This window comes from Oncorhynchus mykiss, chromosome 11 (assembly GCF_013265735.2).
Source record: "Oncorhynchus mykiss isolate Arlee chromosome 11, USDA_OmykA_1.1, whole genome shotgun sequence".
Lineage (NCBI taxonomy): Eukaryota > Metazoa > Chordata > Actinopteri > Salmoniformes > Salmonidae > Oncorhynchus > Oncorhynchus mykiss.
Window position 1 is genome coordinate 63,320,014 of NC_048575.1, and position 27,495 is coordinate 63,347,508.

Genomic DNA, 27,495 nt, shown 5'->3' on the forward strand with positions numbered 1-27,495 from the left:
TGAAAACAAAATGTCCAACAAACTGCTCTTACATGGACAACATTTATTCAAAAAAGTAAAGAGAATCAAGGCCAGAAAGGAATTTAGACTTAATTTACAATAAACTCCAAATGACATTGTTAAACAGCTATACACATCCATTTACACAACCTGTACATACATTTTTTTTTTTACCATAACATTTGCAATTAATGTCAAATAACTTAAATAGTATCTATTTAAAAGTGCAAATCTTTACTCATGAATTTGAAGAAGTCCATGAATAAGACCATGGCAATCCGGGTTGTGGAGTTCACATTTCTTGTACAACAAATAATATGTCAGAGTAGATAACTGTTCTCTTCCAAATCATGCGTGTTCTCCTCAGAATTAGAATTCCTCATCCTAATTCTACGGTTCTCTTGCTTTATCTGGAATATACCTCAGGCATGTAGTAAGGCAATTCAAGAAGAGTTACGAAAAACAATCCTATTAATAATATTGAGTAATCCATGTGGTACTAGTGTAATCTGCATCATTATAAATCACAAATCTCATAAACTATTCTACGGCTATACGTATGCATGTAAGGATGGTGGGCGGGGGGCAGTATTACAGGGGTTACAGACTGGTTGAGAACAACAGGGTTGAAAATAGGTGATTCTCCAAGTCACAAGGCATGATTAGGTGAGAATGGTAGCCAATTATTCTGACACTGCAGGGCAGATGAGAGAGTGAATCTCTACAACCCCCTCTCCAAGGGTAGCTAGTGGGGAACCCACACCCGATATTGGCCATACATGCGCCTGTCTATACATGCAGCCAATGCAAAGGAAACTGAAAGACTATCACCACAAGCAGGAGATAATATACAACAGTTCATTTCATATTATAAACTGGGTGATTCGGAGCCCCGAATGCTGATTGGCTGAAAGCGTGGTATATCAGACCGTATACCACGGGTATGACACATTTGTACTGCTTTAATTAGGTTGGTAACCAGTTTATAATAGCAATAAGGCACCTTGGGGGTTTGTGGTATATGGCAAATATACCACGGCTAAGGGCTGTATTCAGTCACTCTGCTTTGCATCATGCTTAAGAATAACCCTTAGCCTAGGTATTTTGGCCATATGCCAAACCCCCTCGTGCCTTACTGCTTAATTATAAACTGGGTAGTTTGAGCCCTGAATCCTGATTAGTTGAAAGTCATGGCATATCAGACCGTATACCACGGTTAAGATTAAAACATCATTTTTACTGTTCTAATTAGGTTGGTAACCAGTTTATAATAGCAATAAGGCACCTCTGGGTTTATGGCATATGGCCAATATACCACGGCTAAGGGCTGTATTCAGGCACTCTGCTTTGCGTTGTGCTTAAGAACAGGCCTTAACTGTGGTATATTGGACATATACCACACCTCCTCGGGCCTTATTGCATAAATATATGACAGTACATTTCATAATATATTACAGTATATTTAAAGTCATCTGTCCAGTTTACTGTTACTGGACAAGAAGAATGGAACTCAGTCTGAAAAAGGTTTAGGCATTACAATAATGTTGTGGGTCAGGAGAATATATATATGTGTGTGTGTGTGTGAGAGAGAGATTGATCTGGTGGCGCAGGACTAGGACTTCTGATCCTCTCCTGCAGCAGATGTGGCTGTGCTCTCCGGCTTAAGGATCTGATAGGTGATGAGATACTCTGGGTAGGCCTGCCAACAAACATGAGATAGTGAAGAGCAATAAGAGCAAATAATAAGTACTGGATTTCAAAGCAAATTTTCCATTGTGGATGCTTTAGTCCAGGTCTAGGCTCAAATCTGTGTCTGGGAAACCAGCCCCTAATTTGTAAAACTTCTGCCTGGACTTGCCTTTAAGGTGATAAATAAAATAGTATTCAATTTAAGTCTCACCTGCTCCCCTCTGTAGATTACGTACTCTGCGTAGGCCAGGCCGTTGACGCTGGGCCGACCAATCACAGAGTGGTGTCCAGGGGGGGCGTGGGCCATCTTCATGGCACTGAACTGGAGGAAGGACTTCCCCAGGGTCACACGGCAGAATAACATCTGCCTGGAAGTCACGGAGAACAGGGGTTAAATAATGGTTCAGTAATGAGGTTTCACAATTATCATAGCTCTGAAGAAAGCTGTGATTGATTGATGGATTAATTGATTGAGAGAGAGCCACTAGTTTGGCAACAGTCTATTCATGAGTAATAGCAGTAAACCCTCAATTCACCTAAATATGTGTTCTTTCCATCAATCATGTCTCACCTGTGGCACAGGTAACAGGAGCGGTCTTTGTGAGTGGGGCACCCGGTGCCACCCCCGATGCCATACACATACTGGTTACTCTTAGAGGAGTTCTCAGCAAAGTAGATCCCTGCTCCAAACATCCCTCCAATGTATGCATGCCGCTCGTCAAAGCCTTTGTGGATGATGGCATTTATGAACGGAGAACCTGGAGAACCAAAAGACATGAAACAAGAACAATGTGAAATACAATTGAAATTGATATTTGTAAAAATAAAAAAAATAATGACACAGGGTTAACATTTCTCTAGTGATAATCAGTTAAGACATTTTTGTTGTTGAAATAAGGAGCGTGGTTAAAAAACATTTTTTTTTTAAAGAACAGGTTGTAATATGATTATGGAATATGTCTTGTTACCATGGAAAAGCATGCGCTCATTGTGGTGGTTATGGTTCTCATCGGAGATCTCCTTCTGGCGGTGTGTGTATCGCTCTCGCAGCTTCTTATTGACCACCTTCTGGATCTGCATGGACACACAGACAGGAATCAACTATAGCCGCAATACTAATAACTTCTAATCTTCCTTCCTTTTCAAAAGATGGGATCAAAATTCCTGAAACCATTGTGCAGGGGTAGGCAACTAGATTCAGATGCTGATTTTTGTCGGAGTGGATGATCGGGGCCAGAACATAATTATAATAAATTTGTACACTGCAAACTGACCAAAGTCCAAAAAGAGACAATTACATTAAAAACACGAACACGTCTCTTATTTTAACATAAAAAATAAAAAATGTATCCACTTGCAGGCAAGTTTTGGGACGCCTGCTGCCGACCCCTGCCATAGTGCATTCTTAACAACCTATAACTGATCGAGGATGGTATCAAATTGAAGATATGGGTATATTTCTAAAGCCAGCAGCATACCACCCTGCATACCACTGCTGGTTTGCTTCTGAAGCTAAGCAGGGTTGGTCCTGATCAGTTCCTGGATGGGAGACCAGATGCTGCTGGAAGTGGTGTTGGAGGGCTAGTAGGAGACACTCTTTCCTCTGGTCTAAAAAATTGATTGGGGACACTGCCCTGTGTAGGGTGCCGTCTTTCGGATGGGACGTTAACCGGGTGTCCTGACTCTCTGAGGTCATTAAAAGATCCCATGGCACTTATTGTAAGAGTAGGGGTGTTAACCCTGGTGTCCTGGCTAAATTCACAATCTGGCCCTCAAACCATCACGGTCACCTAAGAATCCCCAGTTTACAATTGGCTCATTCTTCCCCCTCCTCTCCCCTGTAACTATTCCTCAGGTCGTTGCTGTAAACGAGAACGTGTTCTCAGTCAACTTACCTGGTAAAATAACAGATATTTTTAATATATCTCAAAGAGATCCATCCTATGAGCAAATGTAGAGTAGATAGAGCGTGTAGTACTGTAATATAATGTAAAGCAGACCTTAATGATGTTGTATCTGCTGAACACCCCTCCTGCGTTGCCTCCATCCCTGTGTTCTCGGATGGTACTTTGCATCTGGAGCAGAGAGAAGAAAAACAAACATGAAATGTCTTAACAGTTTTTTTTAAATCACAGAATTATTAGATTTCTCCAAACATGGTACTCTTTCACCCCTGAGCGACAGTTGGTACAGAACCGTCACTCAGCTTCATTAGGATGCTGTGGATCAGTGTTGTCAAAGGCTCCGTTTTTATCAGCATTCAGACCAGAGTGTGATGAGGTCAACTCACAGAATCAAATAGAATACGTACGTACATATACATAATATTAGGAACACCTTCCTAATATTGAGTGGCACCCCCTTTTGCCCTCAGAACAGCCTCAATTTGTTGGAGCATGGACTCTACAAGGTGTCAAAAGCATTCCACAGAGATGCTGGCCGATGTTGACTCCAATGCTTCCCACTGTTGTGTCAAGTTCGCTGAATGTCCTTTGGGTGGTGGACCATTCTTGATACACACAGGAAACTGTTGAGCGTGAAAAACCCTGCAGTGTTGCAGTTCTTGACACACTCAAACCAGTGTGCCTGGCACCTACTACCATATGACGTTCAAATCTTTTGTCTTACCCATTCACCCTCTGAATGGCACACAAACACAATCCATGTCTTAATTGTCTCAGGGCTTGAAAATCCTTATTTAACCTGTCTCCTACCCTTCATCTGCACTGATTAAAGTGGATTTAACAAGTGACATCAATTATGAATCATAGCTTTCACCTGGATTCACCTGGTCAGTCTCATGGAAAGAGCAGGTGTTCCTAATGTTTTGTACACTCAGTGTATCTCTCTGTATGGGTGTACCCACCTCCTCCTCCACTGATTGTCCCTCCTTGTCATCAGGGGCAAGGTCAATGAGGACCGTGCCCTGGTTGGCACAGTGGAATGTTAGGTATGGGTTGGCACCTGGAGAACAAACAAATAACCTGTAAATAAACTTGGTTACATATTGGGTTGGCTTCCTACCTATACTTTCAGGGTGAGTTTCCCACACGTATATTAGGCCTAGTCCTGGACTAAAAATAACTTTCAATAGAGAATCTCCTTTCCAGGAATTGGAGGAATAGTCTAAGTATTTGAGGCAGCAATAAATGGGAAAAGCCACATCAGCTCCTCAGAGATTTTATGGGAATGTCCTGACCGATGTTCCCTCGCGCAGTAGCTCCGAGACTGCCGCACAAAAAAAAATATCAGCCCACGGAGAGAAGTACAAGATTGAACTTCACTCAATTTTCTAGAGTTTTCTCTGTTAGTTAACACTATCAATGTTTTCCTTTACTGTGGCAATTATGATCAAATCAACACAATATTAGCCACTTTAAATGCAACATACCGCAACAAAACAAACTATGAGAGACTTTGTATGCAAAACTATGCAAGAAATGTTGTTGTAGGCAGAACGCATCGGAGTAGGATTCTATTGCATTGATGCACAAGACAGCCCGGTGCAGCGTAACCAATCAGAGCTGCAGTAGACCTATATGCAAATAGACCATTGCCATATATGGATCTGGACCATTTACAGCATGAGCGGTCGTGAGAAGATGTGCTTGCTTTGAGATCAAAGCAGGACCTGCATGTAGTCACGTGTGCACATTTTGTTAACCTGTTAGAGCTCTAGGGGCGCTATTTCATTTTTGGATAAAAAACGTTCCCGTTTTAAGCGCGATATTTTGTCACGAAAAGATGCTCGACTATGCATATTCTTGACAGTTTTGGAAAGAAAACACTCTGAAGTTTCAGAATCTGCAAAGATTTTGTCTGTAAGTGCCCCAGAACTCATTCTACAGGCGAAACCAAGATGATGCATCACCCAGGAATTAGCAGAATTTCTGAAGCTCTGTTTTCCATTCTCTCCTTATATGGCTGTGATTGCGCAACGAATGAGCCTACACTTTCTGTCGTTCGCCCAAGGTCTTAGCAGCATTGTGACGTATTTGTAGGCATATCATTGGAAGATTGACCATAAGAGACTACATTTCCCAAGTGTCCGCCTGGTGTCCTGCGTCGAATTCGGTGCGCAATTGCCAGCTGCTTCCACTTTACCATTTGATTCAGGGGAGAAAGCATGTGTCCAAGAACGATGTATCAATGAAGAGATATGTGAAAAACACCTTGATGATTGATTCTAAACAACGTTTGCCATGTTTTCAGTCGATATTATGGAGTTAATTTGGAAAAAAGTTTGCGTTTTGAGGACTGAATTTATGGATTTTTTTTGGTGGCCAAATGTGATGTATAAAACGGAGCTATTTCTAATACACAAGGAATCTTTTTGGAAAAACTGAGCATCTGCTATCTAACTGAGAGTATCCTCATTGAAAACATCAGAAGTTCTTCAAAGGTAAATGATTTTATTTGAAGGCTTTTATGTTTTTGTTAATGTTGCGTGCTGGATGCTAACGCTAATGCTAACGCTAAATGCTAACGCGAAATGCTAACTCTAGCTAGCTACTTTTACACAAATTATTGTTTTCCTATGGTTGAGAAGCATATTTTGAAAATCTGAGATGACAGTGTTGTTTACAAAAGGCTAAGCTTGAGAGATGGCATATTTATTTCATTTCATTTGCGATTTTCATAAATAGTTAACGTTGTGTTATGCTAATGAGCTTGCTGATAGATTTACACAATCCTGGATACAGGGTTTTTTTCATAGCTAAACGTGACGCAGAAAACGGAGCGATTTGTCCTAAACAAATAATCTTTCAGGAAAAACTGAACATTTGCTATCTGAGAGTCTCCTCATTGAAAACATCTGAAGTTCTTCAAAGGTAAATGATTTTTTTGAATGCTTTTCTGTTTTTTTGTGTAAATGTTGCCAGCTGAATGTTAATGCTAAATGCTACGTTAGCCATCAATACTGTTACACAAATGCTTGTTTTGCAATGGTTGAGAAGCATATTTTGAAAATCTGAGATGACAGTGTTGTTAACAAAAGGCTAAGCTTGAGAGCTAGCATATTTATTTCATTTCATTTGCGATTTTCATGAATAGTTAACGTTGCGTTATGGTAATGAGCTTGAGTCTGTATTCACGAACCCGGATCCGGGATGGGGAGATCAGAAAGGTTAATATCTTTTGCTAGTTAGTGAGGGGAGTGATTTCTTCCTGCAAGAGCACAAAACTTTGAAAAGCAAGTCAGGTAAAAAGCTTTTTTTTATGTTAAGGGGCAGTGTTGTATTTTGAGACATGCTTGAATAAGTTAAGTAGCCAATAGGCAGAGGGTAGGTAGCATAATTTGTCTGATTCGCTGTAATAAAGGGTATGGGAATAATAATGCATTTTATTTTGTAAAGTGGTTTCTTGCATCAAACAACCTTTTCAGTCACCTCCTTGTCTGAAGGACAGGTGGATAAACAGGTTAATGTCAAGCACTGCATGTTTTTTTCAAAAGTCTCATGGAATGTAGGCCTACATTGAACACCACATATTGACTGTTGGCTGAATGACAGAACAGCCATTTCCATGTTAAAATGTTATGGGGTGTATTTTCTCCATTATTTGTCTCCACTCTGGTAGGCTTAATTACATTATGATCAAATAGCCACAGTAGCCTACTTGGCCATTGTTAAAACTATAACTTAAAGCAGGTACAGCCTCAGTGTTCACAGTAAATGTGCGCTGGAAGTTGCACAGAATTTTCACAACGTTCAAGTTTGCGCTCAGCAGACCTGAAATGTATATTTTGAGGGAATATTGGTCCAGACCTTGTTGTCCTCCCAGCAGCCTCTCCACTCCCTTGATGAGTTTGTGTCGGTGGCCGTAGGCGTTGATCCCAATCTCCTTCAGCTCCTCATGACCCATGTCAGCCAGCACATCCAGAGAGATCTGGGAGAGAACAGGACATTCAGTACAGAGCAGGGATCCTAAACTGTGTCATGATAACAGCTACTTCAAGAGTGGGTAAAAGACACATGAAATGTCAGACTAATTAGATGCTCTATTAAATAAAGTTACGATATAGTATAAAACTCAATCATTAAAACACTCGCCTGTTCTCTCTCAAAGATGTCCCTCAGATGCTCCAGACCCAAGCTCTTTAAGAACTGACTGATGTTCATGTCCAACATTGCCACTGGAATACAAAGAGCAGATTCAATATGTGAAATGAATGGGCCACATTGAGTCATCTGTATTGACTTACATGCTGACCACATACATGTTATTCAATCACTTTATCCAAACTGCTCACACACACACACACACGTCTGCATAGCCACGAGCCAAAATAGAACTTAGTTCTATTTGAGACGCTTGATGCGCTGCAAGTCCCGCCTCTCCCATTTCCTCATTGGTTTTTAGGAGCATATATCCACATGGGTGATTGAAAGATGCAGTCCAGTTGGTGGTGGTAATGCACCTTAAATTGGTTGCCAACCAATATAAAGTCAGAAGACTGAAGGAGGAGAGACTAGAAAACAAAAACTAGGCGCACACCAGTGCCTGGTCTAGTCAGCATGTTAGACTTCCACCAGTGAGTCAAAGCTGTTGACGGAGCTGTTGAATCTACAATAATATCAAAACAGGTAGAATATCAGCTTCATGCTAAAACCCCGGCCCCAGTTTCGTTCCTGGCTCTCTCTCTACTCACATTCTCCCTCCTTCCTATCGGAGCCCGTGGCCCCGTCGGCCACCCCGGAGGTCCCTGCGGCCCCCAGCTCGTTGAGGGGCCCGGCCAGGTTGTCGATGCTGCTTGCTGCAGACAGGCAGGAGGGCGTGGAGGCCGGGGAGATGACCGAGCCGGCGCTGACCACTGTGGCCTGGGGCTTGAAGCAGCTGGGCAGGGCGTCTGGGGGCATGGCATCCATCAGCAGAGCCCGGATGTCATCAGCCTGAGAGGAGGGCATAATTAGATGGCAAAGCCATATGTGAGAGCTGGTTGTTCTAAAAGTTTCAGGCTGTGGACCAAATCCCTAGTTTCTGCTAAGTATGTCAAAATATATAAAATGGGAAAAGTGGTAAGAATATATTATGGTATAGTGCATAAAGATGGCGTCCCCCATGTACTCATAACAAACGGCTCATATGTCATGTTCACCGAAATGTATTGTTACTATTTTTTTTGTATGGACATTAGCACAGTATACAGTGAATTCAGATAGTATTCAGACCCCTTGACTTTTTCCACATTGGTACGTTACAGCCTTAATCTACACATAATATCCCATAACGACAAAGCAAAACAGTTTTTTAGAAACGTCTGCAAATGTATAAAAATAAAATGAAAAAGTATTCAGACCCTTTACTCAGTACTTTGTTGAAGCACCTTTGGCAGCAATTATAGCCTCAAGTCTTGGGTATGACGCTAGAAGCTTGGCACACTTGTATTTGGGGAGTTTCTCCCATTCTTCTCAAGCTCGGTCAGGTTGGATGGGGAGTGTCGCTGCACAGCTATTTTCAGCTGGTCTCTCAAGAGATGTTCGATCGGGTTCAAGTCCGGGCTCTGGCTGGGCCACTCAAGGACAATCAGGGACTTGTCCCGAAGCCACCCCTGCATTGTCTTGACTGTGTGCTTAGGATCGTTGTCCTGTTGGAAGGTGAACCTTCACTCCAGTCTGAGGTCCTGAGTGCTCTGGAACAGGTTTTCATCAAGGATCGCTGTACTTTTCTCCGTTCATCTTTTCTTTGATCCTGACTAGTCTCCCAGTCCCTGCCGCTGAAAAACACCCCCACAGTATGATGCTGCCACCACCATGCTTCACCGTAGAGATGGTGCCAGGTTTCCTCCAGGATGATGCTTTGCATGCAGGCCAAAGAGTTCCATCTTGGTTTCATCAGACCAGAGAATCTTGTTTCTCATGGTCTGAGTGTCTTTCATTGCTTTTTGGCAAACTCCAAACGGCCTGTCATGTGCTTTTTGCTGAGGAGTGGCTTCCATCTGGCCACTCTACCAAAAAGGAATGATTGGTGCTGCAGAGATGGTTGTCCTTTTGTAAGGTTCACCCATCTTCACAGAGGAACTCTGGAGCTCTGTCAGAGTGACCATCAGGTTCTTGATCACCTCCCTGACCAAGGCCCTTTTCCCCTCGATTGCTCAGTTTGGCCGGGCGGCCAGCTCTAGGAAGAGTCTTAGTGCTTCCAAACTTCTTCCATTTAAAAATGATGGAGGGCACTGTGTTCTTGGGGACCTTTAATGCTGCAGAAATGTTTTGGTACCCTTCCCCAGATTGACACAGTCATGTCTCGGAGCTCTACGGACATTTCCTTTGACCTCATGGCTTGGTTTATGCTCTGACATGCACTGTCAACTGTGGGACCTTATATAGACAGGTGTGTGCCTTTCCAAATCATGTCCAATCAATTGAATTTACCACAGGTGGACTCCAATCAAGTTGTAGAAACATCAAGGATGATCAATGGAAACAGGATGCACCCAAGCTCAATTTCGAGTCTCATAGCAAAGGGTCTGAATACTTATGTATAAGTTATGTTTTTTATTTTTTAATACATTCTACAAACCTGTTTTTTCTTTGTCATTATGTGGTATTGTGTGCAGATTGATGAGAGGGGAAAATTATTGGATACATTTTAGAATAAGGCTGTTAACGTCATTTGTTTTTTGAAAGTCACAGGGTCTGAATACTTTCCGAATGCACTGTACATGATCCCAATTCTAGCTCCAAGACGGCGGCAATTAGAAAAAAGAGAAAAATTTGATGGTTCAATCTGCCTATAAAATCAGAACTACGTTGCACACCGTAGTTAAACTGTGGATAGTGTTCAAACGATGAAGTCATATCTGAATTCCTATCTTTATGCACCTTCGCCATTTGAGCAAATGTCTGCCAGTAACAGCAAAAAAACAACACTTAATTTTGTGGCTTTGCTAGCTGCTCTAACAGTAAGAGATCAAGGCGTGTTACCGTGGCCAGGTCCAGTGCCGTCTGTCCCTCCTGATTCTTCATGGTGGGGTCTGCTCCGTGGGCCAGCAGGAGCGCACACAGCTGGGTCCGGCCCTTTTGAGCCGCCTCATGGAGGGGGGTGAAGGCCCACTTGTCTGTAGCATTCACACACGTGTTGAACTTTATCAGGAGTGCAGCAATGTCCACGTGCTGTAGGAGAGGAGAGACAGGAGAGGAGCAGAGGATAGGAGTAGCAGATGAGACAAAATTAATAACACGATATGACCAGAAACTGATGACATCCATACGGTTACATATCTTAAGCTTTCCACGAGGTCACTTTCATCACAGTGTGGGTGTTTTGTCCTTATATTTGCTGTGCGGATTTTCTATAAGGTTTTGTAACCCAAACAATATCTTCTAAGTCATCATCCAAGCTGTTACATAGCATAGGTATTTACAGTGCCTTGCGAAAGTATTCGGCCCCCTTGAACTTTGCGACCTTTTGCCACATTTCAGGCTTCAAACATAAAGATATAAAACTGTATTTTTTTGTGAAGAATCAACAACAAGTGGGACACAATCATGAAGTGGAACGACATTTATTGGATATTTCAAACTTTTTTAACAAATCAAAAACTGAAAAATTGGGCGTGCAAAATTATTCAGCCCCCTTAAGTTAATACTTTGTAGCGCCACCTTTTGCTGCGATTACAGCTGTAAGTCGCTTGGGGTATGTCTCTATCAGTTTTGCACATCGAGAGACTGACATTTTTTCCCATTCCTCCTTGCAAAACAGCTCGAGCTCAGTGAGGTTGGATGGAGAGCATTTGTGAACAGAAGTTTTCAGTTCTTTCCACAGATTCTCGATTGGATTCAGGTCTGGACTTTGACTTGGCCATTCTAACACCTGGATATGTTTATTTTTGAACCATTCCATTGTAGATTTTGCTTTATGTTTTGGATCATTGTCTTGTTGGAAGACAAATCTCCGTCCCAGTCTCAGGTCTTTTGCAGACTCCATCAGGTTTTCTTCCAGAATGGTCCTGTATTTGGCTCCATCCATCTTCCCATCAATTTTAACCATCTTCCCTGTCCCTGCTGAAGAAAAGCAGGCCCAAACCATGATGCTGCCATGTTTGACAGTGGGGATGGTGTGTTCAGGGTGATGAGCTGTGTTGCTTTTACACCAAACATAACGTTTTGCATTGTTGCCAAAAAGTTCAATTTTGGTTTCATCTGACCAGAGCACCTTCTTCCACATGTTTGGTGTGTCTCCCAGGTGGCTTGTGGTAGCTCCCAGGTGGCTGCATCTCTGATCAGTCTTCTCCTTGTATGAGCTGAAAGTTTAGAGGGACGGCCAGGTCTTGGTAGATTTGCAGTGGTCTGATACTCCTTCCATTTCAATATTATCGCTTGCACAGTGCTCCTTGGGATGTTTAAAGCTTGGGAAATCTTTTTGTATCCAAAGCCGGCTTTAAACTTCTTCACAACAGTATCTCGGACCTGTCTGGTGTGTTCCTTGTTCTTCATGATGCTCTCTGCGCTTTTAACGGACCTCTGAGACTATCACAGTGCAGGTGCATTTATACGGAGACTTGATTACACACAGGTGGATTGTATTTATCATCATTAGTCATTTAGGTCAACATTGGATCATTCAGAGATCCTCACTGAACTTCTGGAGAGAGTTTGCTGCACTGAAAGTAAAGGGGCTGAATAATTTTGCACGCCCAATTTTTCAGTTTTTGATTTGTTAAAAAAGTTTGAAATATCCAATAAATGTCGTTCCACTTCATGATTGTGTCCCACTTGTTGTTGATTCTTCACAAAAAAATACAGTTTTATTTCTTTATGTTTGAAGCCTGAAATGTGGCAAAAGGTCGCAAAGTTCAAGGGGGCCGAATACTTTCACAAGGCACTGTATGTATTGTCTATGTTATAAAACCTTAGGTCAAACCATACAGCATGTACAATGTCTTCCACGGCCTGGCGTAATATTTGTGCCGACTCACCCCGTAGGAGGCAGCGTTGTGCAGGGGGATGAGGCCTCCTTTGTCCTGTGCGTTGACATCAGCCCCGTGCTCCAGGAGATACTCCGCCACCTCCAGGTTGTTGTAGCCAGCTACAGAGGTGGGAAACAAGACAGATGACAACATGAAACATGGCAGTCGACCTTACAAAAAAAGCATGAATGAATGAATGTAATGTGTAATAGTATAGCTCCAAATGATCAAAGTGTCCAGGGTTTGATGAGTTGCCTGTCATCCTTTTACGTAAGGGGATCCACTTCTGTTTGGGTAGTAAAAGTTTGTGTCTGGGTTCCACATTTGCCATTCAATAAATTGATTCCACTGCTTGCTATTCGAGGTTTAGGCTGGGTAACTGTAAAGCACTTTGTGACAACTGTTGATGTAAAAAGTGCTTCATAAAAATATGAAAATGGATTGATTGATTCCATGAATGGTAGGTACAGTACCTGCAAGGTGCAGGGGAGTGGAGTTGCGTCCCTGTGTGTCTCTACAATTGATGTTCTCTGGGCTGCAGAGTTTCTGGACGCGAGCCAGACAGCCCTTTTTAGCAGCATCCAGCAGGGCAGCGTCTCCTCTTAGCAGGTCCTGGATGTCCGTGTCTCCATCCTTCACCATGTCCAGAGGCATATTACCATCACGGTTCTTCTTGGTGGGGTCTGCTCCATGCTGGAGAAACACACACAAATACATAATCTTAAATGTACATTTAAAAAAATATGTTCTGTTAAATACTTTGTTCTGGCGCTGAAAATCTCTTTTACCTATACACATAGCTACACAGAGACATTTAGGTGCTTTGAGCAAAGTCTATAAAAAGCTATCACAATAAATACTTCCGTTTGCCTCAGTATATATAGCCTTATGCCTTTGCGACCTGATCATTTCTGAAGAGTTGATATGAAAGGCACAGCTAGACTAACCTTGAGCAGCAGTTTGCAGATCTCGTATTTGCCCTTGGCAGCAGCCTCGTGGAGAGGGGTGAATTTCCAGAGGTCAGCTACGTTCACCGATGCCCCGTGTCTGACCAGCAGCTCAGCCACCTCATAGTGACCATAGGAGCAGGCGTTGTGGAGGGGCACCAGACCACTGCAGGACAGACAGAAGACTAGTTAAACCAGTAAAAGCACAGAGATCCTATAAAATATGTAATTCTATGACTAAAGTTTTCAAGTATTGTATGTATTGAATGCAAAATGTAATCCAATGATAAAGAGGTAGTCAATGCAGAATGAAAGCAAATGTAAAGATATTTATTCAATACAAAGTGAAAGCCTTTTTGCTGACTATCTGAAGTGAAAGCAAAAGTCTCAGCAGAGACCTAAGGAAGACAGAGGTAGTAGGGTGGACTAGTAAGACAACACGGACCCTTTGTCTTTAGCGTGTACGTCAGCTCCATGATGTAGCAGGTCCTCCACCACGGCCACACGGTTGTAGCCTGCAGCAAAGTGCAGAGGGGTGGAGTGACGACCCTCCAGATCCCGACAGTTCACGTTCTGAGGAGTGCACAGTTGCTACAACACACAGACGTGACAACATAGACGGAATATCAAAGGTGACAGAGGAAGACATCTTGGATTCATGATGGTAGGGCGATGGTTGATGCATGTAACGTGATTGAATTCATGACCCCGAGACGATGTAGCTGATCAGCTTACCTGCACAGTGTCCAAATCTCCAGCCTTAGCGGCTTCCAGAAACCGGTAGTCCACGTCAGAGTTACGAGTTGGAACATTTTCTGTATGAAATTAACCAACATCATGAAATAAAACATACTGGGAAATTTGACAAAGCACTATGCAATATTTATGGGCAAAATAATCGATAATCATTTCTTTGTTATACATCCTGCAAACTTACCATCACTGCATAGGCTAGATTTAAAGGCCATATGTATGTAATGCATCTTTCATCGAAGTTCATAAAACATCTTAGATGCACACAGGTACCATTGTCAACCCAAACGTAGAGAGTAGAATATAAAAAGAGAATCTTTGTATTTAACCCAAGACGCTCTACTACTGTACCATTGAGGATCTGCTGCACGGCCTCGTTGCCCATCTGTGAGGCAGTGAAGCCCTGCAGGGAGACGATGGCAGGGTCAGCCCCGTAGCTCAGCAGTAGTCTGCATGTCTGGATGTGGCCCGCCAGGGCTGCCCTGTGGAGGGCCGTCTGACCCAGGGTGTCCACCGCATTCACCTGGAGGGATGGAGGGGGTAGGGAGAAGGACAGAGGGAATAGTCAGTGACAAACAGCAACAGACTCAAAACTAAATGTGATACACTTAACTTCACCAACAAATATTTGATGGAATATCAGATATGGAGGCTGTGAGCCAGTGAGAGATATGACAAGATAAATTAAATGAAGTGGTATTTGTGAGACTGAAGAAGACTGCAGTGTGTACCTTGGCTCCATGTTTCTGCAGCACCTCTAGGATGTCGTTGTGTGCTCTCTCAGACGCAACATGCAGGGCTGTCATGAAGCTACAGACAGAAGAGGAGACAGAGGTATCACTTTACTTGTGCTGGAATCAGCCTCAGAGGATTCTCATTCTGCAGTTTAACAAGCCAACATTCTCAATTGAAACCAATAGATGCCAAACTATTTTTGGCGGGGGGGGGCACCCCTCCGATACAATGTTATTGGAAACACGGACATGGTGTCTTACTCTTTGTTCTTCTCGTTGATGTTGGCACCTTTACGCAGCAGCAGCTCTGTCACCTGCTTTCGTTTGGGGTGAGGGGAGGCAACGGCACAGTGCTGAAACAGAAGGACAACACCTTCAATGAAATCACTGTGTGAATGCCTTCAGGTTGTGTGCTTGTTTTTATAGTGGTCATCCTAGGTCATGCATGTCACAAAGGGAGCAAGGTTCTGTATGTTACACAAATGTATTCTGACAGACATAGGATTACGTCCAAAATAGCACCCTATTCCCTATATAGAACACTACTTTTGATCACGGCCCATAACTTTTAATATAGGAAATAGGTTGCCATTTGTGACATCCATAGCTGTTGATTATGACGTAACGTTAGACGTCAGCACTGTGACATTGAGCATCAACCAGAAGGAACAGGGATGATCTCACCAGGGCTGTCTCATTTGTCTGTGGGTGTTTGAAGCTGATGATCTCCAGAGCCAGGGTCTTCTTCACCTTGGCCATGTCTGCCTCCCGAGCTGCCTGGAGCAGTGAATGACCTTTAAACTCATCTGGATGGCAGAAAGGAGATTGAATGAAAAAGGTTCAATTGAAATGTGAGAAAAGCCATGGGCCCACGCAGACATTCTCATCTGTATATAGTCTTTATGAATTGTGAGAGTAGTCTGTGCACAAGTGTTTATTTCATTATCAGGTATAAAAAGTGTGCACATGTATACAGTGCATTTGGAAGGTATTATGCCACAATCTACACACATTAACCCATAATGACAAAGGAAATCATCTGGATTTTATCAAAAATAAAAGAACTGAGGGCATCCCGAGTGGCGCAGTGGTCTAAGGCACTGGATCACAGTTGCTAGCTGTGCCACTAGAGATCCTGGTTCGAGTCCAGGCTCTGTCGCAGCTGCCACGACCAGGGGACCCATCGGGCGGCGCACATTGGCCCAGCATAGTCCGGGTTAGGGGAGGGTTTGGCCGGCAAGGATGTCCTCGTCCCATTGCGCTCTAGGTTCTCCTGTGGCGGGCCGTGCGCATGCACGCTGACACGGTCGCCAGGTGTTTCCTCAGACACATTGGTGTGGCTGGCTTCCAGGTTAAGCGGGCATTGTGTCAAGAAGCAGTGCGGCTTGGTTGGGTTGTATTTCGGAGGATGCATGGCCTTCACCTCTCCCGAGTCCGTACGGGAGTTGCAGCGATGAGACAAGACTACCAATTGGATACCACGAAATTGGGGAGAAAAAAAAAATGTTTTTATAAAGATTTGAAATATCACATCTACATAAGTATTCAGACCTTTTACTCAGTACTTTGTTTCAAGCACAATTGGCAGCGATTACAGCCTCGAGTCTTCTTGGGTATGACGCTACACGGCGCTACACGGCACACGGTTATTTGAGAATTTTCTCCCTTCTGTGCAGGTCCTCTCAAGCTCTGTCAGGTTGGACGGGGATCATTGATGCCCCACGAGGTGAGATCTTGCATGGAGCCCCAGACAGAGGGTGAATGACCGTCATCTTAAACTTCTTCCATTTTCTAATAATTGCGGCAACAGTTGTTGCCTTCTCACCAAGCTGCTTGCCTATTGTCCTGTAGCCCATCCCAGCCTTGTGCAGGCCTACAATTTTATCCCTGATGTCCTTACACAGCTCACTGGTCTTGGCCATTGTGGAGAGGTTGGAGTCTGTTTGATTGAGTGTGTGGACAGGTGTCTTTTATACAGGTAACGAGTTCAAACAAGTGCAGTTAATACAGGTAATGAGTGGAGAACAGGAGGGCTTCTTAAAGAGAAACTAACAGGTCTGTGAGAGCCGGAATTCTTACTGGTTGGGAGGTGATCAAATACTTATGTCATGCAATAAAATGAAAAATAATTACTTAAAAATCATACAAAGTGATTTTCTGGATTTTTGTTTTAGATTCCGTCTCTCACAGTTGAAGTGTACCTATGATAAAAATGACAGACTACATGCTTTGTAAGTAGGAAAACCTGCAAAATCAGCAGTGTATCAAATACTTGTTCTCCCCACTGTAGGGGTCTGGTTAGACTGTAAACTATCCTTCCAGACTCACATTAAGCATCTCCAATCCAAAATTAAATCTCGATTCGGCTTCCTATTTCGCAACAAAGCATCCTTCCCTCATGCTGCCAAACATACCCTCGTAAAACTGACCATCCTACCGATCCTTGACTTCGGCGATGTAATTTACAAAATAGCCTCCAACACTCTACTCAACAAATTGGATGCAGTCTATCACAGTGCCATCCGTTTTGTCACCAAAGCCCCATATATTACCCACCACTGCGACCTGTACGCTCTCGTTGCAAAACCCACTGGCTCCAGGTCATCTACAAGTCTCTGCTAGGTAAAGCCCCGCCTTATCTCAGCTCACTGGTCACCATAGCAGCACCTACCCGTAGCACGCGTTCCGGCAGGTATACCTCACTGGTCACCCCCAAAGCCAATTCTTCCTTTGGCCGCCTCTCCTTCCAGTTCTCTGCTGCCAATGACTGGAACGAACTACAAAAATCACTGAAGCTGGAGACTCATATCTCCCTCACCAGCTGTCAGAGCAGCTCACAGATCACTGCACCTGTACATAGCCCATCTGTAAATAGCCCATCCAACTACCTCATCCCCATACTGTATTTATTTATTTATCTTGCTCCTTTGCACCTTCATCTTCTGCACATCTACCATTCCAGCGTTTAACTACTATAATGTAATTACTTCGCCATCATGGTCTATTTATTTCTTACCATCCGTATCCTACCTCATTTGAACACACTGTATATATACTTTTTCGACTGTATGTTTGTTTATTCCATGTGTAACTCTGTTACTGTGTGTGTCAAACGTCTTTGCTTTATCTTGGCCAGGCCGCTGTTGTAAATGAGAACTTGTTCTCAACTAGCCTACCTGGTTAAATAAAGGTGATATAAAAAAATGTTGGTGTGCTGTACCTTTTATTCTCCTTGCATAGTGTTGTGTGTTCCTTACAAACAACTCAACTGTAGTTTAATCTGTCCACAGAATATTTTGCAAGTAGTGCTGTGGAACATCCAGGTGCACATTTGCAAACTTCAAATGTACAGCAATTTTTTGGACAGTAGTGGCTTCTTCTGTGCTGTCCTCCCATGAACACCATTCTTGTTTAGTGTTTTACGTATTGTAGACTCGTCAACAGAGATGTCAGCATGTTAGAGATTTCTGTAAGTCTATCTTACACTCCAATTTTCTTCTTAACCTCATTGAGCTTTCTGTGCTGTGATCTTGCAGTCATCTTTACAGGACGGCCACTCCTAGGGAGAATAGCAACAGTGCTGAACTTCCTCCATTTATAGACCATTTGTCTTACCGTGGACTGATGAACATCAAGGCTTTTAGAGATACTTTTATAACCATTTCCAGCTTTATGCAAGTCAACAATACTTTATCTTATGTCTTCTGAGATCTCTTTTGTTCGATGCATGGTTGACATCAGGCAATGCTTTTAATGAATATTTTTTTTTTTTTTATAGGGCAAGGCAGCTCTAACCAACATCTCTTCCAATATCGTCTCATTGATTGGACTCCAGGTTAGCTGACCACTGACTCCAATTATCCAAAAGCTAAGTCATTAGCCTAGGGGTTCACATACTTTCCTCCAACCTACACTGTGAATGTTTAAATGATGTATTCAATATAGACAAGAAAAATAAACTAATAGCACATAAATTTGTGTAAGCACACTATGTTTGTCTATTGCTGTGACTTAGATGAAGATCAGATCAAATTTGATGACCAATTTATGCATAAATCCAGGTAATTCCAAAGGGTTCACATACATGCATACCGTGGCAAGAAAAAGTATGTATGCACGTATGTATGCACATGTGTTCTCTCCAGTCTCCCACTGAACTCACAGGTTAGTCTCTCTTTGAGTTCGGGGGTGGGGGCCATGTCCACGGCGCTCTTGCTGTGGCAGTTGAGAAGGGTGGGGTCGGCACCATGGCTCAGCAGCAGCGAACACACCTCCACACGGTTCTTAGATGCAGCCTCATGGAGAGGAGTGAACTGCCACAGGTCCATGGCATTCACACACGCTCCATGCTGTAGACAGACAGGAGAGTTTATTAATTGTTCTCCATCAATAAAACCAACATTCTACAATTGTCTAATTAAAAGGGGCATCAATGGCGGGTCAACAGAAATCAATTTTGTAAAATGAACTAGAATCTTTTAGAGCCCTTACCTTGAGCAGAAGCTCTGTGACCTCAAAGTGTCCATAGGAGCAGGCGTTGTGGAGAGGGACCAGGCCACTGCCAGAGAGATAGTCATTCAAATGAACAGTTCTTGTATTCTATGAATCTGTGGTTGAGACGCTTCTAAGCTGAGAATGGTCTCAGACGAAGAAACAGTGTAGGAAAACAGGCCTTCAATGGAACTGTATTGAGTTTGGTCTTACCCTTTGTCCTTGGCATGGACGTCTGCCCCGTGCTGCAACAGTAGCTGGACGATACGGACTCGGTTGTAGCCAGCCGCCAAGTGCAGTGGGGTGGACTGGAAGAAAAGGACATGTCATTAGACACACAGAGCTCAGAGTCAATGCACATCAGGACACACTGCCTTCAGAGAGCCAGAGAGAGTGAATGGCTGATTATGCTAGGAAGCAAATAGCATGGACGAGCGGTCTGAGTTCTCATTGCAGTTGAATGGTGGAAGGATGCAAGCTCAGAATGGTTCTTGAGTATTACACCCCAAAACAAAATCAACCTGTTCTCAACCGCCCTGTCTATGCAAGTCTGACAGAAGTCTCAGATGATCAATCTTAAAGGATATTTCTTAGGCCGCACACTAACGCTTGCTTACCTCCAACAAGTTATGAAAAATGGAAATCTGACTTGTCCCTCAACTACACCCCTTCCTTCCTAAACATAATATACAGGAGGCTAAAGAGATGGCTACGGTTTGAATCTGTTTATTCATAAAAATATGTTGTGTAGATCTGTTTGGCCATTCCAAATCACATGGTGCCTATGTGAGCCAAGCATAACAATGTTAGTGTACACAAAGCCGTGAAAAAGTTTTCCACCCAGGAGTTTAGCAACAGTTTACCTCACGGACAGAAAGGAAGAAACAGTAGCATTCATGCACTGGTAGGTATCAAGACAAAATAAGACCACTGAACAACTCAGACAGGACAGACGTAACAATATCATTCACGTTTGATGAAGGCAATCACATGGAAAGAAATTGAATAATACAAAAAGCATGAGCAGCAACGACGGCACAGCACTTAAAGATGAGGAATTATATGTTTTCTTCAACCAAGGAATGTGACCCATTCAAGACGAGACAAGCGGACAGTGTCAAATCACAAACATACAATATAGTACAAGAATCAATTGACAAAATGCAGGTGCAGGCATCCAGACATGCACATGTGACCAAAACAGAAAAGTCACAGTCCTACAATAAATTTATTGATTGAAGAGCAAGAAGTGATTGAAACTTAGCAGAGGTGGGAGTGTGTAAAGTAGTTAGGAGTGCAGAAAGGGGAGGGTGGCACTCTGGAAAAGCAGGCAATGTGGTATATTCGAGCTCCTTTCCAAAACCAACGAGCGAAGCGGGCCGTGGCCTCAGAACCACTTACTCACCTCCACCACACACACACACACCAGACCTAGGTTCAAATAGTAGGTTGGCCCACCTGTCAGCATGTGATTGAGCCTTGCTGGAGTGCTTGATGGGCATGGTTTTGGTAGTCCACTTTGGGGACTACTCCATCTGTACCATCGCAGCAGGAAAGCTCAAATCAAGCACAGCTAATGTATTCGAAAGACAACAAATACTATTTAAACCTAGGTCTGGCACACATACACCCACCCACACACATATTCACAGGACAGGAGCATTGGGGTGGGAAATATGAACGTGACCAGTAGACCCATTTCCATGATGCGCAATTACAAGTGAGAGCCAGCGTATTGGTCAAATAAAACATGGATTAAAGAAAAAAAAATACAAATCACAACAGTGCAACAATCAGGTGGCAGTTATCGAGAAACTTACCAGCATTTTTTGGGATGTTGACTGATCGACAATGTTGCCAGAGTCACAAAAAACAAAACAAAAAATTACAATTTTAGTATTTTTATTTCACAGCAAAAAATAATACTTTAAGCCTATCACCCTTTAAAGTGAAGTGAGAAACACACCGGAATTAACCATTCATATAAATTCAGTGACACCAGGTACAATGAGTACACAGCTTTAGGGAAATGTGACTACTCTCACTGTTGCGCCGTAATATTCTTAATAAGGCAGACAGGCTCCCTGGTTAGCCCCTCGGGAAAAGCCAAAGTGCTTATCCTACACCCACACAAGTCCTCAGACTGGCACAGGCACACGGAGGCGCAGGGAGTGAGTGCTTTGTTGTCACCACAGTGTGCCCAAGAGTCTTCTTAACAAAATGGCCCATTCATACAAACCCAAACAAAACAGATGGAGGAGACGCAGTTATGATAACATTTAGTTGTTGTTGAGGATTTCCTAAATGTCAGTTAGGAACAAGGTAATGTGCTTGGAAAACCTAAATGTCAAAGAATAATGAGTAGGATTTTAAAATATACACTTTAGGGACCAGGTTAGCCAGAGTGAATTATGATGACAGAAAAATACTGCTCATCCTAGCCAATAGACTCTAGATTATGCATTATTCAAAATGATGAAAAGGAGAAAGATATGGTTTCTTGCCAACTCAGAGATGGATTCTAGCATTTTGGCAATGACTTCTCTACTCATGAGAATGCATTGGGGGTGAAAAACTGAATAATTAAAACTACTGCCAAACAAGACGAGGCGTAAATACAATTACAAATTAGCAAAAACTATTACACAATTACTAATGCAAAGTAGAGCCTTGACTTGAAGTACACTTTCCTCAGACTGAAGTTAATTGTCAAGTCATGACACCCTGAGTAGAGAGAGGAAACACAATATTATCTGATCCAAACACTAAACTAATCAACAGCTAATAACAATGCCAAGATGAAAATAATCCTAAACAACCATCCTATTACCACAAAGCACTCATGACAGTAAGCCATGACCATGTTCACATGTACAGTATTCTGGATAGTAGCTCATATTCCGCTAGAGGTCTTTTTCGGGATAAGCCGTGTACTTTCACCTTCAATATCCCACTCACGAGTATCCCTGTATCTATGAATGAACAAAATATTCATAATTTAAATGCATAGGGGTTAAATGGAATACTAACTGAAATATGGACATGGACTGTTGGACTATAACCTCACATGCAGCGTGATATCCTATTAACTCCTGCAGAATAATGTTTTTTTTAATTTTTTTAACAACAAATGTTTATTTTGTCTCAGACAGGAAAATATGATTTCTTTCAGCATCTCGAGAAAATGCGAATGAGTGTGTCATCTTCGACACTTATGCAAGCAGACAGTATTTCAACCACATACAATTTGCACCCAAGACGAATTGAAGTCTTATCGGAAACGTGTTTCATAGTCCTCAGCTATACATTTCCTTATAACCGGTCAAACTGATGACATTAGGACATTTTGCACAAGACCAATCTTTAGTGTTTTGAAGTTATTGTCTTTTCTCCTCAGCTCCAAAACGAAACAGACAACTTAACCAGGTTACTAATGCATTCATTCTATCGATGCAAGACATTCTGGTGAGCACTTCTTTATTTAGTCTTCTGGTGCAATACGTTGACAGAGAAGAAGCTGCATGTATCTAACTATAGTTGACAAACAAATGGCCTACCAAATGTTGAAAATTATAAGCAGAAACTTATAGGCTATATAGCCAGTAGGCTATATGGTCCAGTACAGAGTATCAGCAAAGTAAATTATGGAATTATGGTTGATCGAATTCCGCAGGTAGCCTACATTTTGAAGTGATTTGTTTGACAATGAGAAGAAAACATCACCCAACACCCATGAAATGTGAAACTAAGCCTGCGCAGACTGTGAAAAACAACAGTAAATGGGATAAGATGTTTACATGCCACAGTATCCCACCTAAGATCAGCAAATCCCAAGCAACTTATCCAGGTTTCGCATAACCAGGATACAAGCCTTTTCAGGTTATTGTCAACGGGATATGATATTTATATGCGTCAACTCAAACAATACACGAGTATCCCGAATAATGAGATATTAGTGTGCATGTAAACGTGGTCAGTGAAAGTTCTAGAGATTCAATGCATTAAGCTAAAATTGAATTTGCATAACATATACACGCTACAATCCATGTCTCCAACTCCGGTCCTCGAGTACCCCCAACAGCACATTTTTGAAAACCTGATTCAATTTGTCAAGGGCTTGATGATTAGTTGACAAGTAGTATCAGGTGTGCTTGTCCTGGGCCACAAATATTATTATTTTATTTTTTTACTGTTGGGAGTTCTAGAACCAGAATTGGGAATCACTGCACAACATCATGGTTTAACAACCCGGTCCTTACCCCACCCCCCAGATGTTTCACATTTTTGTTTTAACCCTAAACTGACACACCTGATTACATTTGTTAACTAATCATCAAGCCTTTGACTAATTGAATCAGGTGTGCCAGTTTAGGGTTAAAACAAAACAACCCTGTGGAGAGGGTTGGGAAACTCTGCACTACATGATAGAATATTAATGATGTGATAAACATGACCAACTATTCAAAAACAAAGATCTGAGAACTTCAAGCTAGTATATTCAAATAACAGCTTTGATAGGAACATTTGATCGATATTGGCAACAACTTGGTTATAGCAAATGTTTGATGTGCAGAAGACCGAGGATCAGTGTTACTAGAATTAAGGGGTTACTGAGGGACCCAAATAAAAGTGCAAATATTTTCTACGAAAATCTGCAAAATCGATTTGGAGCAATAGCTGAACACTGAAGGAGTAGGAACAAAAATACTAATTATCCATATTCTATTAAACAGTTGTTTTTTACAAAAACATTGTACCAAAATGAAAACAGGGAATGGTTAAATAGGGTAACATACATTTATATACAATGAAAAGGATTACATTTCAACTACAATCACAGAAAATATTTGGTCAAAAATCAGAAAAACCCGTGTTGATATCACTGTTAAATCAGTACAGTATATAGAGAATATGGCCTGGGCAGATGTTGGTTCAAGTCAAAGCGTCCCCTGCCTAAATCCAATCCAATGACAAATCCTCTTCATAGTGTTCTATATATAATAATCCGCCTAGGATGAGATGGTGTTTTTAATCCCTACACAAGTGACTGTTTTGGAATGTAGGCTGAAAACACAGTCTCTCTCCAGACTTTTCTTGCCATTGGTCACACCAATCTTTAGAACAAATCAAGCATATGCTACAATATTATACAACATTAATATAAAGTGTGGGCATGTAATGTTGTGGAGGCGATATCCTTCTTACCTTGCGGCCATCACTGGCATGGCAGTTGACATTTAGTGGGGTCAATAGTGCCATCAGCTTCTCTTCATTGCCACTCCTGTAGCACACAGTTCATAAGAGAACAGAAGAGAGAGAAAATATTTTGTATTAGAAAATGATTAAAGATGTGCTAGGTAGCCTAATACTACAAACAGATCACTCCAATGAAACAAGTCGATAAAGATACTCACCTTGCCGCTTCCAAGAGTTCATCTTTCTTATACTCACCTGAACACAAAATATCAGGTTAGAACAGCACAGAGTTCCAAGTCAAGACAAGCCATGATTCAGATAAAAGGTTACAGTCCTGGGCCCAGTTTCCCAAAAGCATCTTATGGCTAAGTTAATCATTAGAATGATAGGATCCTATGGTTCCAATATTCATTTTGCCTTAAGATGCTTTTGGGAAAGCGGGCCCAGGTCGTTGCAGTCATGTAAAATACAATATACAACATAGGAACGTACCCAATGTAATGGGGGAGAGAACTGGCTGAAAGGGAGTAGTTGTATGAAACTCACCGGTGAGCACAGCCTTGGCGGAGGGGTCTGCCAGATCCAGAGCAGACTTGCCATCCGTATTACGGATGTTGGGATCAGCGCCATGCTGGAGAAGCACTGTGTGAAGGAGACATAGGAAACAGTGTCATTTTAATTCAATTATAGTCTTATACCTTGCACAGTTTACAGTATTTTAACATACCTATAGTAAATCACCTTAGTAAAGTCAATTCTACATCTGCATTGCTTGCTTTTGGGGGTTTTAGGCTGGGTTCTGTATAAGCACTTTGTGACATCTGCTGATGTAAATTTGATTGATTGAATATTGTCAACATAACATTTCCTGGTCAAATTACCAGGGTTTAAGAGTGTTGAAAGACAAAACTGTATATTTGGGTGCAGTAACAAGGCACTGGGAGCGGCAATATTCCATGTGCAGGTATTTGAAGTACAGGTATTCTTAAGTTTAGGATGTGCATGTCACCCTCCATCTTCAGACAATTTATTTTTGACATCCACCCTTACCGATGCACACGTCAATTTTGCCCTTGATGGCTGCCTCATGCAGAGGTGTGTAGTTCCAGTTGTCCCGTGCATTGGGGTCTGCACCTTGGCACAACAGTAGACTGACCACCTCAGCGTGGCCAAAGGAGCAGGCATTGTGCAGGGGGATGAGGCCACCATCGTCTCTGGCGTGCACATTAGCTCCAGTCTGTAAGAGGTGGTCAACCACATCCTTCCGGCCAAAACCTGACACAATGACAGACAAAACATGATCAGTGCATACATGGTGACAGTAATCCAGGCTGTATCACATACGGCCGTGATTGGGAGACCCATAGGGCGGCGCACAATTGGCCCAGCATTGTCCAGGTTTGGCAGTCATTGTAAATAAGAATTTGTCCTTAAACTGGCTTGCCTAGTTAAATAAAGGTTAAATTACCCCACATGTAATGTCAGTTCTATGAAATTGTAAAAAAATAATAACAGAGCATAATATCAACAACCAAACTACTTTTTAGCAGTTCCTCTTGAACATGGTTTCCCAAACTCGATCCTGCGATCAAGGCACGTTTTGGTTTTTGACCTAACACCACATTACTGATTCAAATAATCAAAGCTTGAAGAGTTGGTTATTTGAGTCAGCTGTGTAATACTATTGCAAAAACGACGAGTGCACCCTGCATTGGCCCCAGGACAGAGTTTGGGAAACCCTGCTCTAGAATGCCAAAAAAGGTATGCATATTTTGGTTACAGCCCTGGAACAGAACGGATTCAACAAATCACCAACTATTGATTTAGTGAACCAGAGGTATGTTAGTGCTGGGTTGGAAACAAAAAGTACACACTCTGGGGGTTCACCACGGATTAGCTTGAGAAACACCCCAAAATGCACGTTTGTTTACGTTTAGCTAGTAACAACGAAGGCTGAGAGACTGAGGCCTTCTGTCCCTATCGGTCTGTGTGCCAAACTGTTTTTAGTATTAGCTAGTTAGCCAACTAAGCTAGCTGTTTTCGATGGGCCTTGATATTGGAAAAGTAGTTAGCTAACTAACAGAAGCAAATTAAATTAGCATTCGTAATTAGTTACAGTATAGTCGCTAACTAATAACTAGTTATATATTCTCGTCGTGGCACACCAGCATTTTGATATTTTTCACAAGCACGATGTGACGTTTGAAAACACTCCAACCTGCCAGCTTGCGCTGACAACACAAAAACAAAGCTTGTTAACGCTAACTTAACTAACCAGCAGCGAAATGCAGAGGGGTAGATTTTCGTCCGGCCATGTCCTTCGCATTCACATTCACCGAGTCAACAAGTCTCTTCACCCGGGACACATCTCCATTCCGACAGGCCTCAAATAGCTCCCTGAAAGCTCCACCGATCCCACTACCGTCGCCAGGGGTCGTGCCTCCTGAACCCGGGCTCGAGACACTACTACTCCCCCCGCCGGAGGTTGTTGTGGTCGGACTTGTGCTGTTCCCACTGCTGAGGGCCGAGGTTTGAAGATCCGGGGAGGCCGAAGGATTCTCCATGCCCGTGCTGCATCCACGCTCACCATCCGGAGGCACTAACGTCGCTGTCACAAGATCAAGCGAGGGAGATCCCGGCGGACTTACCGAAAGAGAACCGTTTCGTGGCGGAGATAGCAGGTTGCCCTGTTGTTGCTGCGATGGGCGACGAGACACCGCCATTTTCGCAGCAGCTCTCAAGTCAGACTAGAGAGAAAGAGGCGAAGCGAGAATGA

The 27,495-nt window shown here is 42.6% G+C and overlaps 1 protein-coding gene across 4 annotated transcripts; it reads right to left on the minus strand.

The window, feature by feature from the left end:
* Positions 1 to 27,495, minus strand: LOC110536219 (poly [ADP-ribose] polymerase tankyrase-1). 4 transcript variants are annotated; one of them, XM_021621851.2, is made up of 28 exons: positions 26,995 to 27,495; positions 25,770 to 25,994; positions 25,266 to 25,361; positions 24,938 to 24,974; positions 24,729 to 24,804; positions 21,344 to 21,364; positions 19,737 to 19,831; positions 19,524 to 19,590; positions 19,195 to 19,381; positions 15,717 to 15,838; positions 15,294 to 15,385; positions 15,030 to 15,108; positions 14,650 to 14,821; positions 14,281 to 14,360; positions 13,991 to 14,136; positions 13,546 to 13,711; positions 13,072 to 13,291; positions 12,608 to 12,717; positions 10,614 to 10,802; positions 8,342 to 8,582; positions 7,743 to 7,825; positions 7,458 to 7,578; positions 4,556 to 4,653; positions 3,690 to 3,764; positions 2,658 to 2,763; positions 2,261 to 2,447; positions 1,901 to 2,057; positions 1 to 1,699 (listed from the first exon to the last, which is right to left on the minus strand). In XM_021621851.2, the coding sequence occupies exons 1-28, from the start codon at positions 27,440 to 27,442 to the stop codon at positions 1,613 to 1,615; spliced, it is 3,783 nt and encodes a 1,260-aa protein (XP_021477526.2). In that variant the 5' UTR covers positions 27,443 to 27,495; the 3' UTR covers positions 1 to 1,612. The 4 variants fall into 4 exon arrangements, with proteins under 4 accessions (XP_021477526.2, XP_021477525.2, XP_021477529.2 ...); XM_021621850.2 differs by having other exon boundaries at positions 2,261 to 2,456; XM_021621854.2 differs by lacking the exon at positions 21,344 to 21,364.

Excerpts from the sequence above, each read along its gene's own strand:
- LOC110536219 (XM_021621850.2), bottom strand. The coding sequence starts at position 27,442 with ATGGCGGTGTCTCGTCGCCCATCGCAGCAACAACAGGGCAACCTGCTA. Across the intron at positions 25,362-25,769 it reads CAAAATTGACGTGTGCATCG|TGCTTCTCCAGCATGGCGCT; the intron begins GTAAGGGTGGAT and ends TCCTTCACACAG. Across the intron at positions 15,839-19,194 it reads ACTCAAAGAGAGACTAACCT|ATGAGTTTAAAGGTCATTCA; the intron begins GTGAGTTCAGTG and ends TCTGCCATCCAG.